The sequence below is a fragment of the Nannobrachium achirus genome (assembly GCF_963921795.1).
Source record: "Nannobrachium achirus genome assembly, chromosome: 20".
Classification (NCBI taxonomy): Eukaryota; Metazoa; Chordata; class Actinopteri; order Myctophiformes; family Myctophidae; genus Nannobrachium; species Nannobrachium achirus.
In genome coordinates, this window is record NC_137827.1 from 36,355,649 (window position 1) to 36,370,869 (window position 15,221).

General features: G+C 44.3%; 1 protein-coding gene across 3 annotated transcripts in view; it reads left to right on the forward strand.

Annotated features, from left to right (window-relative positions):
* Positions 1–1,807: 1,807 nt before the first annotated feature.
* The window catches only part of slc8a3 (solute carrier family 8 member 3), a gene marked incomplete at both ends in the record, with an annotated part of 128,327 nt that continues 114,913 nt past the window's right edge, over positions 1,808–15,221 (forward strand). For all 3 annotated transcript variants that reach the window (XM_080751408.1, XM_080751407.1, XM_080751409.1), the window contains one exon: positions 1,808–3,591. In XM_080751408.1, coding sequence (XP_080607534.1) covers positions 1,808–3,591 — 1,784 coding nt within the window. The remainder of the gene's footprint in view (positions 3,592–15,221) is intronic.

Sequence of the window (15,221 nt, forward strand, 5' to 3'; positions counted from 1 at the left end):
CTGCTGGTCGAGCTGTATTACCCTTGAGATTTCAAGACAATCCCATCGTATTTCAAACTGAAATTATTTGGGCTTATTTTGAGTAAAAAGAGAAACATTATCTATTAAGGTTCACACAGTGGTTTACAGACCTGAACATCTTTTGCTTTTCTGAATATGGGGAAGTATTTTCCGGCCCGCTGCACGCAGATAACACAAAGGTCTCATGGTTATGCCGTTTGTAAAATACGAGGCAGAAAGTCATTGAAGTTTCACATAATAGGATAATTTGAATACTTGCACTCATCTAAATTCAGGAAAATTCTCTCTTGCGGCTCTTGTACTGTTTCTCACTGTAAAATGTATGCATGGTTTCACATGCCGGTTTGATAAGGCAGTTGTTACGACAAAAAATTAGGAATTTAAAATGATTCGGTAATAGCCTTTGGGCTGAATAGCTTAACTATACATTGATTTGAGTTATTATAGGATTCAATATTAACACACAATAGGCTACTTACTTAATACATGCATAATGTATAAATATTAGGGATTAAGAGATACATTTAATAAGTTAAACCAATCATTGTATTATTTATGGTGTTTACTGCTCAAACATGTTAAAGGGGAAATCTGGGCTAAAACATAGGCCTATGTATGCCCCCTTAATTAGCCTTTTATCATGATTGTTCCTACCTGGTTTGGTGGATTTCTGTTATTGTCTCCCGACGCTTCCTCACAGCAAAAATGCGGCTAAATGTAATTCAGCCAAAAGCGCTAATTTTGGCCGTTCCAAGGTTACTTTTTTCTTCATGCATCGTTTTTTTATAGTTCCAAAAGATTCAGCAGTGTGCTGTTAGATCCACCACTTGCAGTACTCGATGAGAAGACGGTTGTGTTTATTTTCCAGTGAGCTTAGGCGATTTCCGTTTACTACGCTTCTAGCGTAACTTCTTTAGCGCAAAGAAGGCTTTCTCCTGGAGTTATTACAGCCAGTATATACACAACAAGGCATCGTGGTATAAATAACTAAAATCATCAAAAGAATATAATCTAGTTAGTCTGTTGAATGCTAGAATCTAGTTTTATGAATGAGAAGATAACTTACGCTTCTAGCGTAGTAAGCTTCTAGAATAGCTTAGCTTTGTTACGTACCAATGATACATAGCTGCGTAAGTTACGCTTAAACGTAGTAACCGGAAATCGCCTAAGCTCTTTGGAAAGTAAACACAGCCATCTTCTCATCGAGTACTGCAAGTGGTAGTCTAACAGCACGCTGCTGCATCTCTTGGAACTATAAAAAAAATACTATTCATGAAGAAAAAAGTAACTTTGGAACGGACAGAATTTGCGATTTTGGCTGAATTACATTTAGCCGCATTTTCGCTGTGAGGAGGGGTCGGGAGATGTCAGAAGAGGGGGACAATAACAGAAATCCGCCAAACCAGGTAGGAACAAACATGATAAAAGGCAAATTAAGGGGGTATATGTTTTAGCCTGGATTTCCCCTTTAAAATGTGTTGTGTTCATCTGTTCAAACAACTCTGTTGTCTCTGTCTCTTTGTGAAGTAATTAGCCAGAGAAATTGTTTGGTCAATCACTCATACAGGTACAATCAACCAAATGTTGGTGAGACATATTCCACAAAGAGATAATAATGGGTAATAATAATAATTATTATTATAATTTGTACTGAAAAAAGGCACTGATATACATTGTTGTGTCTCTTGTCTGTGTTCAGGTGGCGTGTGTAGACAAAGCACAGCCCAGTGCTGGATCCCAGAGGGACTGTTAGCGCGGTAAGGACCCCTGAGACGAAGGAGGGTGCATGGAGGGCTCAAGGCCGGTGAAGCCGGGTTCATGTACCTACCTCTGGTTGGGGCTGGTCTCTGTGGCTGTGGGCTTCGTCTGCGTGGATGCCCGGACCACACCGAGTCCTTCGCTCTCCCCCAACAATGTTACTTCTTGTGATGTTACTTCCAAGTGCACGGAGGGCATCATCTTGCCCATCTGGTACCCCGAGGATCCATCCATGGGAGACAAGATTGCTCGGGTCATTGTGTACTTTGTAGCTATGATCTACATGTTCCTGGGCGTGTCCATCATTGCTGACCGCTTCATGGCCGCAATCGAGGTTATCACGTCCCAGGAGAAGGAGATCATAATCAAGAGGCCCAATGGGGAGACGACCACCACCACTATCCGGGTGTGGAATGAGACGGTGTCCAACCTCACCCTCATGGCCTTGGGCTCGTCTACCCCTGAGATCCTGCTCTCGGTAATCGAGGTCTGTGGACATGAGTTCAAGGCCGGTGTGCTGGGGCCATCGACGATCGTTGGCAGTGCTGCTTTTAATATGTTTGTCATCATTGGCCTCTGCGTGTCCGTGGTTCCCGAAGGAGAGGTCCGCAAGGTCAAACATCTCAGAGTGTTCTTCATCACAGCCGGCTGGAGTGTCTTTGCTTACATCTGGCTCTACATGATCTTGGCAGTGTTTTCTCCCAATGTGGTGCAGATTTGGGAGGGTCTGCTCACGCTGGCCTTCTTCCCCATCTGTGTGGTCCTCGCCTGGGTAGCAGACCGGCGGCTGCTGTTCTACAAGTTCATGCACAAGAAGTACCGTACCGACAAACACAGGGGCGTCATCATTGAGACGGAGACCGACCGCTCCAAGGGGATTGAAATGGATGGCAAGTTGGTCAACTCGCACTTTGGGGATGGAGGCGCGGCCAGCAATCTAATGACCTTGATAGACGGCAAAGAGGTGGACGAGTCCCGGCGTGAAATGATTCGCATCCTGAAAGACCTGAAGCAGAAGTACCCAGAGAAGGAGCTGGATCAGCTGGTGGAGATGGCCAACTACTACGCCCTCTCCCACCAGCAAAAGAGCCGTGCCTTCTACCGTATCCAGGCCACGCGCATGATGACAGGTGCTGGCAACATCCTGAAGAAGCACGTAGCGGAACAGGCCAAGAGGAGCGCCAGTGTGCAGGAGGTGCACGTGGACGAGCCTGAGGAGTTTGTATCTCGGATTGCCTTTGAGCCTGCCATTTATCAGTGTCTGGAGAACTGCGGCGCTGTCATTCTGACAATTTCCAGGAAGGGGGGCGACATCAACAAGACTATCTTTGTGGACTACAAGACTGAGGATGGCTCAGCCAACGCCGGCGCTGACTATGAGTTCAGCGAAGGCACGGTGGTGTTCAAACCGGCCGAGATGTTTAAGGAGATCAGCGTCGGCATTATCGATGATGACATCTTCGAGGAGGATGAGCACTTCTTTGTGCGCCTCAGCAACTTGCGCGTCCTGGAGACGGAGGATGAGGTCCTGTCTGCCAACAGCCTCCCGTACCCCAAGGCCATGCTGGGCTTCCCCGCCGTGGCCACTATCACCATCCTGGACGATGACCACTCGGGCATCTTCACATTCGAGAGCAACACAATACATGTGAGCGAGAGCATAGGCATTATGGAAGTGAAGGTGCTGAGGACTTCGGGAGCGAGGGGTACGGTCATTGTGCCCTTTCGCACCATAGAAGGGCTGGCCAAAGGAGGAGGGGAGGACTTTGAGGACGCCTATGGAGAGCTGGAGTTCAAAAACGACGAGACCTGGTAAGACATTTCCAATTTTTTGAAGGCTGGTTGTTGGACCGGAATTGTAAAATCATGGTTTGTCTAAGAATATTGTTTATCAGTATTTTCTTGGTTTGTTCACAGTTGTTGTGTGTTTTTTAAATGACTCGAGGCCGTGGATATTATATAATTTTATAATGCATAAATAATAGCTTTTCTATGTGTTAACATTTTGTGATTTTGATTTTGCATATTAATTTGTTTGCAGATACACAAATATTTAGTCTAGCTCAGCATTGGTACTGGCGGTCTGCATGTTTATACCACTGACTACAACTAATGTACAGCATAACTGCTGCTGGCCATTTTCTAAAGCATACCGTGGTTTGTTTGATATTTGAGGAAGCTGTTTGTTTCCATTCATTTCAATACGGTAAGAAAATCAAGACTTGCTGGAGAACAGAATAATTTATTACTGTTGTTTAGCCAACATTGACTCAATCAACGGACTAAGTTTGGTTTGAATGACTATGGAGAAAATGTAAACAAAGGTGAAACCTTGAAAGAAAATGTAATTGACAAAATGTAATTTAACCATTTAATGGTTAGTGCTATGTGCCATATGTTTATAATATGGCAGTACATGTAGCAATAGTGGCAACAACATGTATTTACGACATTATTTGAAAGGAGTTGTCCTCTTAGACCTTGGCATCATCAGCACTTCTGGTAATATCTTTGTGACATTTGCACTTATTTCTTGGTGCATTTTAAAATCTACAGATGGAACACTATTTCACCTTCAGGATGAATGTGCGTTTTGTATATGCTTGATTCTTCTACCCCCTGTCAAGAGATGTTCCCTTTCATCAAAGGACTCTGACAGTAACCCTGTGTAATGTATGTATTGCATGCAGTGGTGATTTGACTTTGGGATTTGTCACACAACTGTGGAAACGGGGAGTCTGCATCCCCAGATCCCCCGCTGCTCTAATCCCTACTGCTTTGTTTTTTTAAGATTTACTTTTTGACATGTTATACTTTATCTCAGATATGTAGGTCAGTGTAGACAGACAGGAAGCCAATGGCAGAGGGAGGAGAGACACGTAAGACAAGATGGGGGTCAGATTTGGACCCGGGTCTTTGGGCTCACTAATATGACAATATAAAATAAGTACAATTACAACAAACTTGGACCCATGTGTCATAATATGATGCTCCAGCACTTCCTCTGATATATACTGCTATGCGTAAAGACAGCAGTATGTGGACAGCACGGTGCCTCATAAGAAATATCGATTTGTTTATTTCACAGCTTGCATCTCACACATTGGGACCCTCTGGCTCTGAATCAAAGTGACATGCGTCTGTAACACATCCCCCCCCCCCCCTCCCTCCCACCACAGAGGGCCCACTCAGGGCTGCATTCGCCGGCTGGCTGGCAGGCAGGGTCTGTGCTGTGCTCTGGGGCGCAAGCTCCTGAGGGCTGCAGCGGTGGGGGGTGGTCTCAGTGATCAGCATGCTCCTGGGGCCTTGCAACCTCCTGGGGCTTTGCTTGATTGGCACGGCGAGAGGGGCTTCTTTGGGCCAGGGCTGAGGGGATGCTGTGTGTGTGTGTGTGTGTGTGTGTGTGTGTGTGTGTGTGTGTGTGTGTGTGTGTGTGTGTGTGTGTGTGTGTGTGTGTGTGTGTGTGTGTGTGTGTGTGTGTGTGTGTGTGTGTGTGTGTGTGTGTGTGTGTGTGTGTGTGTGGCGGCGGAGGGGACTATTATTAGGAGACTGCCGCTGTGATGTTGTCGGTATTGTGAGGGAATGCTGCTCTATCGACCCATTCGTTGTGTTGTGCATTGTGCTACGAGTTAGGCGTTCCCGCGGCCGCAGACGCACCAAGTCCAGGCACAACCTGATAAATACTGGCAGTCGGTGGGGGTGGGGGGTCCGATTTAGGCATCTTACTTTCAGCTGTCATCTATTTTACAATGACACTTCTATGAGAATAATTTGAATGTTTTAGGTTCAAAACGTCACTTGAAATGCCTTTAGGGCAGAAAGGGCTGTGTTAGTAGAGCTTGGCTCCTATTCCAGTCCAGTGCTGTCAATTTTAGGTTCAAACCATGTGTCAGGAAACAGACAAGCAACAATGCCAGCTATGAGGGAGAACTGTTCAAATACTGTCGATGATTTTAAACCATGTGATTTAGTGAAACAGTTCTTTTAGGCCTCTCCCCATTTGAGTTCCAGACCTTTGTGATGTATCTGAGGGTGATTTATGTTCAAGTCAAAGCTCTAGATGGAGATGAATTGGCAGGTCGGGTGAATGAGGTTGTGCCAAAGGTCTCACCTCTGACCCCTTCACAGTGAGGTAAAAGCAGCATTGTTTTTCTTAAAACACACAGTTAATATCCATTTGTAAATTAACACTGAGGATTTCACTGTGTAGCTGTCATTGGGAACTCCGTCCAACGCCATGATCCTAGTGACATTGCAGAGGAGCGTTTGTGTTGTCGTCATACTCAAAGTAGGGGATATGATAATGAAGCAATCAGAGTCAGAATCACTTTAATCACAAGTACGGTGAATGTACTGGGGTGACATTGCTGCGGGGGACATAGTATTGACAATTTACACTGCACAGCACACGGTACACACTGTGCAGACTAGGTATACACACAAGGGCAACGGGAATGTACAGTGTGAGACAGACAGTGCTGCTGTAGACCAGTAAGACTCCCTAATCTCCACAAATAGGGCAAAAAATTGTTTTTCCAAAATTTTCCTGATCCATGTTGATGACATGAGTGTAGACATGCTGTGTAGTGATTTTCGTGATTTTAGGGCAAAATCTGTAGGAGCAGTGTCCAACAATGTGTTTTAAAAATCGGCCTCATGGTGGCGCTAGAAGAGGGCCATGTGAGAAATGAGGGGTGGGGTGTCCGCGTTGCCTGGGCGGACGAATAGGTACCGGCCCCGGCTCTCCCGGACCCTCCTAGCCCGAGTTACGGCATTTTATGTGAGCTGCAGTGGAGGGGGTCCTCCACTGGGGGCGCCACCACTTTTGCATCCGTTCTGGAGCACCAGGAGTCGGTGGTCCCCGGGAATTCCCCGTGAGCAGCCCCGTTGGGGTGGTCATTTGGTCATTTTTGCACATTTGGTCATTTTTTACATCTGGGGGTCCCCCAGGGACCTGGGGGTCCCTGGAGCTCCGGGGACCCCCAGGTCCATTTGGCATGGATCGGGGCAACGGTTGCGGAGATATGAGCAGGGCAATAGTGTGATGTGTGAGGTGTGACAGACAGACGGACAGACAGACTGACTGACTGACTGACTGACTGACGGACTCACTCACAGTTTGTGCAGGTTTTGATAGTAAGTGCGACCTACGGTCGCAATCACAGATCTCACTCTACAGACATTCACCATTCAACATGAATGGTGACAAATGTTTTACAGATAATTGTGTAAAACCGCCATGGGCTACTATTCAATTTAGTTGGCAAAAGATCAATTTTCAATGTGCATGAACATCTGCAAATATTTATGGGAATATCTCTTTCTTCTCCTCTTCATCAGGGCCTTCTGGGGTTTGTAGCAGAATGTCAAGCCTATAGCTGGAACTCCCGACAGTCTAACAGAAATTTACATAATTTGCAGTGGGGGATAATGATGAATTAGATTCTGCGTGCATGTATAAAAATAAAAAAAAGACACAAAAAAGAGAAACAAAGAGGATTGTCGGAAGTGACAGCTTCATCCAGAAGATTCATGAGAACATTTCCATACAGCAAAACAAAAGTGGAGGATGAATGCGTAGAATGCTAACTAACGGTAGAATAGCGATGATGTCTCTGCCTGGGAAGCTCTCCTCAGGGTCAGCCTTGTGCTCACCACATGAAATGCTGAATTGATTTAGCCTCCACTTCTGTCTCATTCATATTATGTGCTGTGTACTGTATGGATATCAACAATGGGAATGCTACATTTTTTTTTCTGTACAGGAACATCTAAAGGGTTTCCTGTTTGGCATGAGGCTGTGACAGTGTTTCTCTGGCTGTTAATTGCTGTGACTAAAGAGTGTGTATCTTTGCCCTCTGACTAAAGGCCAAAGAGCAGGACCTTTCTAGATTAGCCTCTTTTTTTATATAATTAGTCCACATTATACGAGGGACAGCGGCTTCTTCTGACTTCTCTTTCTATGCCTTTTTCTCCCCTTGTCTTACTTATGAGCCATTGACTCTCAATCTCCTTTGTCACACTTTGTTTGCACCCATTGTTATCAACCATAGTTTAAATGCATTACGGCCCTAATATGGCACTCTTCTTGGTCAGACAAAAAACACCCGGCACCAAGGATGAAGTCAATGGATATGCACCCTATTTGAGTCAAAATTCTAAAAGTGACTCTTGTAAAGTGACTCTCGAGCTAAAGAGAACACCCAACCCAAGTTAGATAAACATGGGTCAGATAGTGCTGTAGAGAGAATTATTTTACCAGATGTTTAGATGGAGAGGGGAAATAATAATAATGTGGAATAAACGTTGAAGATTTCTGTTTCTCTCTGACACAATAAAGACTACACATCTGTGGGGAGGAAGAACAACGTTTAACCAGGCACCGCTAAATTCATAATCAAATGAGTGGTGTGCAAGCGGACAGACTATATTCTGCTGATGTAATTGCAAGTGCCATCACGCCTGGTTGAGCATGACTATAGATGTTCACGGTTGTAAACCTACCTTGTATTTTTAGAAATAGAATCAGGTAGTGAGTTATTTGTAGAGGGGCGAGGGGGTGGAGGAAGGGTACGGTGTTGTTACCATTTTGGTCACAAAACGAGACAGTAACTTCTCCACGTTCACACTGAGGCCTCGCCCACCCTCGCCCCGATCCACCGAAACCTCGGTATCTCAGGAATGAGTGTATGTCAAGTTTGTCAACCCCTCTTTGGCTTCATGAATGACAGAACACATGTCTACAAATTCAGCATGTACAGTATCCTTGTCCTGCTGACCACTCAGCTTTTCTCCTTGTCAACACTATTCTAGACATCCGAGAATAGAGCCACGAGGCTTACCTTACCTCTATGTACTGTAGGCCCTGCCACCCATCTCACACATCCAGCCAGTAGAGCCGCTTTGAAAATCTGAAAAGGTGATCTGATAAGATGCAAATTAACCACATGAATCCTATAGTGTCCCTATTCTGAGGTAACATTTGGCATTTGGTAAACATTGGCAAACAAGCTCATCGTGACACAAGCTATTTTTGGTGAAGAGATTTGAACTTGTACTGTACACATGCCTATTTTCAGCAAAGGCATTTGGTGTAGACTCTCCACCAAATCCCTTGAAATCCTGCTGAAAATCTGTACTGTAGAGGGAAAAAATTAGCAGACCTAATTTAGACCCCTGGGAGACTCCGGTCAACTAAGTATATAGGGTTTAAATGTGTGGTTAAATATTGTCGGTGCCAGTGTTACCAGTGACTGTAACTCAAGCTAATGATCATGATTGGTAATAATGACACAGAGGAAAGTCCTTTTTGCACACCTACTACAGTAGGACAGGTGCGTAGGAGCAGGCAACCAGTGCAACAATAGAAAAAAATTGTACCGCACACTGTATTCACTTATGGACTAAACAACCTTCATCAGGTATCACGTGATACCTGATGGATGTCGTTTAGACCGAAACGTTGTAGCCTAATAAACTACTAATTGTAGAATTGTACCAAAATCGTAAACTCCACAGTGTTAATTTATCCATTTGTAACTCCAATCGGTTACAACTGTACAGTACACTCTCAGAGTAAAATGAACAAATCTTTCTTTAAATTCTATACAAGGCTCACTCGCTTTCTGTTTGCCGCTGTGCTGTGTATACTGTACATGCATTCAATAAAGCGTTTCTTATTCATTAGTTTAGTCCGTTGTTTGCCTCTGTTGTTTTAGTATACTCGCTCCCGGCCTACACTCCCTGCTGTTCTCACAGAAATGTGGAAGGTGAGACGCTTGTTCTTTATGGTGCTGCGCACAGGCCTTGCAGTAATTACCGGCTAGTAGATTACATAAAATGATTCTCTTAAGTTGCAGGGGCGTCTGAACTTGGGTCAATGGTTATTGAAGATGTTCCATCCTGTGCCAGATGGAGCTGTATCTAGGTACAGTACCACCTATTCTCCCTGTGTCATCCATGACAGTATACCCATTTATATGGGAAATGAGCTTGCACATACAGTATGCAGTGGACGCTCGCATGCACACACACACACACACACACACACACACACACACACACACACACACACACACACACACACACACACACACACACACACACACACACACACACTTAGAGTAGTGTAGTGTTTAATTTTTTCCTGAGAGTGTTAAAGACCCATTCTGGTTAATTTTTACACTCTGAGTGAAGTTAACACTCCAGATTTTACTGTGCACAGGTTGAGTGGCAATAAATATGCTGCCCCTGCGCTTGTTCCTCCCAGTTGGGAGAATGCAATTAAGTTAAAGCTTATTTATAACACAATTCAGGGTAGGGCGTGTCGCCAGCTCTCTGACTCTCCCTGAGTGTCTGTGTGTAAATCTCAGTGTAAATCTGCACAGGGACCTCATATATTTTGCCTCCCCAAAACTTTGACAGTGTCTGCAGCCTAATAGGGTTAGGATTAAGATAAGTACACAAGTATGACCCGCTTAACAATGTGTCATGTCAACACATTTAGGTAATAGAAAAATGACACGCGACTCACCGTGGTGTCACCTGAAGTCATATTTGGTTTCGTTTTCCGAAATGTTTCCATCTTTCAACAATTTGGAAAAAAATGGGATACCTAAATCCCACAAAATGATTGAGGTCAGAACTGAAACAAACGATGATAATTATGTACCCTTGAGCCATCATATTCTGGAGACACTTTGTTCCGTTGGAATTGAACACTGGACGTGTTCCGCATTCATACATAGTTGAGGGCCAGTGTTCTTCAAGGGAGATCTGTGATGCATTGTGAGCTTTGTAGATCTGCAATTCTTGATGCGCGACACTACACACAACAAAGTACAGCATTTGAAGCCCTTGACAGAGGACATGGCTTTGTTCTTGTGTGTGTGCGTGTGTGTGTGCGTGCGTGCGTGTGCGCACGTGCGCGCATGTTCAATACAGGTCATTGCTCTGTCATTCCCTTGCCAGCCCAGGCTGACAGTCACCAGTGCCAATGGAGGTGCCCTTCCCGGCCCCCAGCACCAACATCCTGCATCTGCATTCTTTGATAAAGGTCACTAGCACTCCATGGCACCCTTCCTCCCATGCACAACACCGCAGCACAAGGACTAGAAATCAATATGCATCTCAGAGTGAAAGTGAGCTAGTATAGCGTCGTTGTCGGGTGGAAATCTCGTATGTCCAAAACCGTTAGTCTTGTATTTATCATTTTCTTTTAAATGATTTAAACTAGTGAAAACAGACGATCTACAAGCACACAACGCCTCGCGGTGCGAGGCGTTGTGTGCTTGTAGATCGTCTGTTTTCACTACTTTTGTGCAATGGCCTTGTGTGATGAAGCAGGGTTTTGCGAAAAAAATTTACAAATTTGAAACTTGGAGATACAAGGTTTCTGCCCGACAACAACGATAGGGTGGCACAGAGATGGCTCAGATGGTGTGTGTTTGTGTGTGTGTGTGTGTGTGTGTGTGTGTGTGTGTGTGTGTGTGTGTGCGTGTGCATGCGCGTGTGCATGCATGTGTGCGTGCATGTGTGCGTGCATGCTTAGGCAAGTGTGTTGGTGTACATGTCTGTCTGTATTTGTGCAAATTGTGCAAATAGGGAATGTGTGATTTCTCAGATTTAGTGTTTAATGTCTGACCAGTATATGAATGCCTCACTGAGCAGGCCTAAAGGCAGATGGGGGATTTCAGCAAGGGTGAATGAATGAACAGACAGAGGACATTTTATTTTCAAATAAACACCAGTCCCCTTGTCTCTTTCCATTATAATAGTCTAACCAGTGGTTCTCAAACTTGGGGTCGGGACCCCAAGTTATTTTGTGGGGTCCCCAGATGATTAGCTTAATGTCATTTTCTTTCCTCTCACTCAATGGTAAACAAACCAATACACAGTATAAGTGTATACAGGGTATTTGCACATTTATAAAGTGACAAGTTAAGGACTTTCTTTTTTAAGGACCATTAGAGTGAAATCACCACCAATGATGTCATTGGCCGTTTTAATACCAAACTGGCCAAACTGTCAAATATTAAGTAAGCAAGAGGCGAACATTGTGAAAATAGCAGATCTACATGCTCACAAAAGCCTAAAAAGGTTTGAGAACCCCTGTTTAAGACTACTAATATTGTAAATATGGTGCTGTTGCACTAGTCTGAACTGTCCATGTAGTCAGTCAGTAGTCTTTTGTTGAAGGAAGATGTCAGTGTTTTTCAACATTATCTCCATAAAGGTCATACTCACTAATCTTTACTATAGGATATTTCTGTCTACTCACTCTGTCTCGGAGACAGGCTATGGATAACTCGAACATTTGCCATCGTTAGGGATTTCAAACTTGATTTCAAACGTTTTTAATTGAACCGTAACAACTGTGGCTACTGTTTCAGAACGCCAACATAATAGGAAGATAAAATGCTGTAGTATCCATTAGAGTGAAATCACCACCAAATGATGTCATTGGCAGGTACATTTTCGAGCCATCCACAGCCCTCCTGAGAGTTTAAAGTGAGCATCAGTGGGGGCCGATCTGGATGTGTGGATGAGATATGGAAGGCGGAGTGGTTTGGATGTTGGGTTGTGACTGCACTGCATTTCAAAGAGAAATTCTTGTATGAACCTCATACTTGACGATAAAGCAATACTTTTATTTCTACTCCACTACATCTCGGTTCCAAATATTGTATTTTTACTCCACTAAATTTATTTGAAAACTTTAGTTACTATTTACTTTGCAGATATCATTTATAATATTTTAAATAACCTTTTTAGACCTATTGTATAAAATAGGTCTAAAGTGGTTATTTGATCTGTATGATTTAATTTACAAGCTCACAACACATCGCATCAACTCAAGTACATTTTGAATTCCGGACTTTTACTTAACAGAGTATTTCTATATTGCAGTATTGATACTTTATCACTTTTACCTAAGTAAAAAATCAGAGTACTTTTTCCAACACTGGGTTTCACTTTACCTTGACTCTTATTTCTGAGCACCAGGCACGGGATCCTTTGTGCTCTATTTTCGCTGCACATTGCACTCCTGTCTCACTTCATCACCGTGCTCATCTGGTCCAGTCAGTCAGCTGGTGTCAGGCGTGACAGCTGGAAACCCTGGGGTGAGCCTTTCTTTGCCCCTTGACCCCAGTGTCTTGTCCTAAAGGAGCACTATGCCCATTTTTCAGACCTCTGTCTGTCTGTCTATTTACAGTACCGTATATTCCCAAATAGTAGCCCGGGCGTCACGGTCGGGCAGAAACCTTGTATCTCCAAGTTTCAAATTTGTACAGGCTTTGGGTTAGAGTTGTGAGTTTGTAGACGGGCTATTTTTGCTATTTATGTTGAATATCGTTATACAACAAAGTATAAAATTGTGGGTAATATGGCACTCAAAAAAATAAAGAAAATCACATTGATTTGTTGATACCATCCTTCTGTATTATTACATTAATTGAACAAGTAATTGATAACAAAATAATCGTTAGTCATAGGTGCAGCCCTAGATACACGGTCTAGCTTTCAGATAGTAAAGCGGCAAGCCAGATGCCAGATTCCGGCTTGTGTCTGCCACTACTCCTAACATTATGGATACAGGTAATTGTCAGCTCTCCCTGATCTGAGGTGATGTTTTGTATCGAGTCATAAATTCAACAAACATCCTTAGTGCGCATGATTTCTTTAAACCTCTGGCATCAAAGACAAGCCTCCTTACCAGCTCTGGCAATAAATGATGTAATTGTCAGGAATAAACTGAACTCTGGGCAATATGCCATGATATATAACGTCTAACCGTTGAATTATATAGCAGCAAGCGACGATCAGCAAAACATCAAATCTTTATATTGATGTGATTAACTCTTTAATACCCACTTTAACTGTCAAGCCATTCAATTTGCATTAGTGTGTGTTTTTTTTTCATCCAGCCACGGATGCAAGCTAGATGTAGGCTAGCTTATGTCAAATAATTGCGATTAGACGATTATGTAATAATGTAGGCTATGTTTTTATTATTGGAAAACATCTGGCCTCAAAGACCATCTCCTTGCTACCTACACATTCCACACAAGCCCGGGGCTGCTCTTCTCCATTTTCCAGGCTAGTCCAGCATGCAGGCATCAGCTCAGGGGACCTCCTTAAGGGAGGTGGTGGTGGGGGGGTTTCCTATTCCATATTATTCCCAGGATGCTGCAGCAGAAAATGCGCCAGAATGCATCAGTAGTTCCTCACAGTAGTGCTGGTGCTACCCTCCTCATCCCTATATGCCTGCAACCTCCCCAAGCCTCTTCCTCAGCCTCCTCCTCTCCCTGCAGGGCCTCTTAAGCTCTGTGGGGTAAATTAGAACAACAGGCGTGAACTCGGCATGCACGTATCAGTGTTATTTAAAAGACGGCTTGAACTGTGTGTCAGTACTAAATTAACGTCAGCGCACGCTAGGCATGCCTTGCTGGAAGACTTGCATCACAGCACCAGCTGGCATTAATTATGGCCGCCCCCCCCCCCCCCCCCCCCCCCCCCCACACACACACACACACACTCACGCACCCCCACCTGAAGAAAGAAAGATAGTGTGGCGGTGCGATGCGGTATGTACCTCAATTGGATGTCTGGTTTCAGATAACGTGGGATTCATAAGTCGCGACATCGCCAGTCTGGGTAAGCCAATGTTGCTGATTAGCGCCGCTAATGACGCTTTGATGAGCTGGTGTCTCTTAAGGACAGAACGATGGCACCAGGGAGACTTGAGGAGATGAGGCCCGTATAGACAGAGACAGACGAGACGAGACGAGACAGGCAGCCCACAGTCAGCCGGCGGAAATCTCCACTTGGTCTCCCGCCTCCGTCGTCCTCGACTTTGTTCTCCGCCTCTCTCCATGCTCTCCAGCAGGCTGACCTTGGGAGGTTTCTCGGCCTCTCTGTCTGTCTGTCTGTCTGTCTGTCTGTCCAACATAGCAGGCCTCCAAGACACTGCTCTGCACTGCACTGCACACTAATCAACTCTACTGATGTGTGTATTAGAACAGTGGTTTTCAACCTTTTCAGGAGGCGACCCCCAGAATAATCATATTTTAACTGGGGACCCCCCCCCCCCCCCCCCCCCACGCTGACAAGCACTAAGAGTTAAGGCATTACATTTTGTATAACACGGTTCTATTGTGAAAATAGCAGATCTACATGCTCACAACGCCTGACAATGTAGATCGTATATTTTCACAATCTCTGACTCTAATATTTGACATTTTGGCCAATGTTTAAATTGTCATTTTAGAGGTATTAAAAAGTCCTTAATTGTCACTTGTCACATATACCCTCTATACAATTGAACTTTATGTTGGTTTGTTTACTGTTGAGTGAGAAAACAATGTTGCACATTAAGTTAATCATCTGAGGACCCCCCAAAATAATTTGGGGACCCCCCTGGGGGTCCTGACCCACAGGTT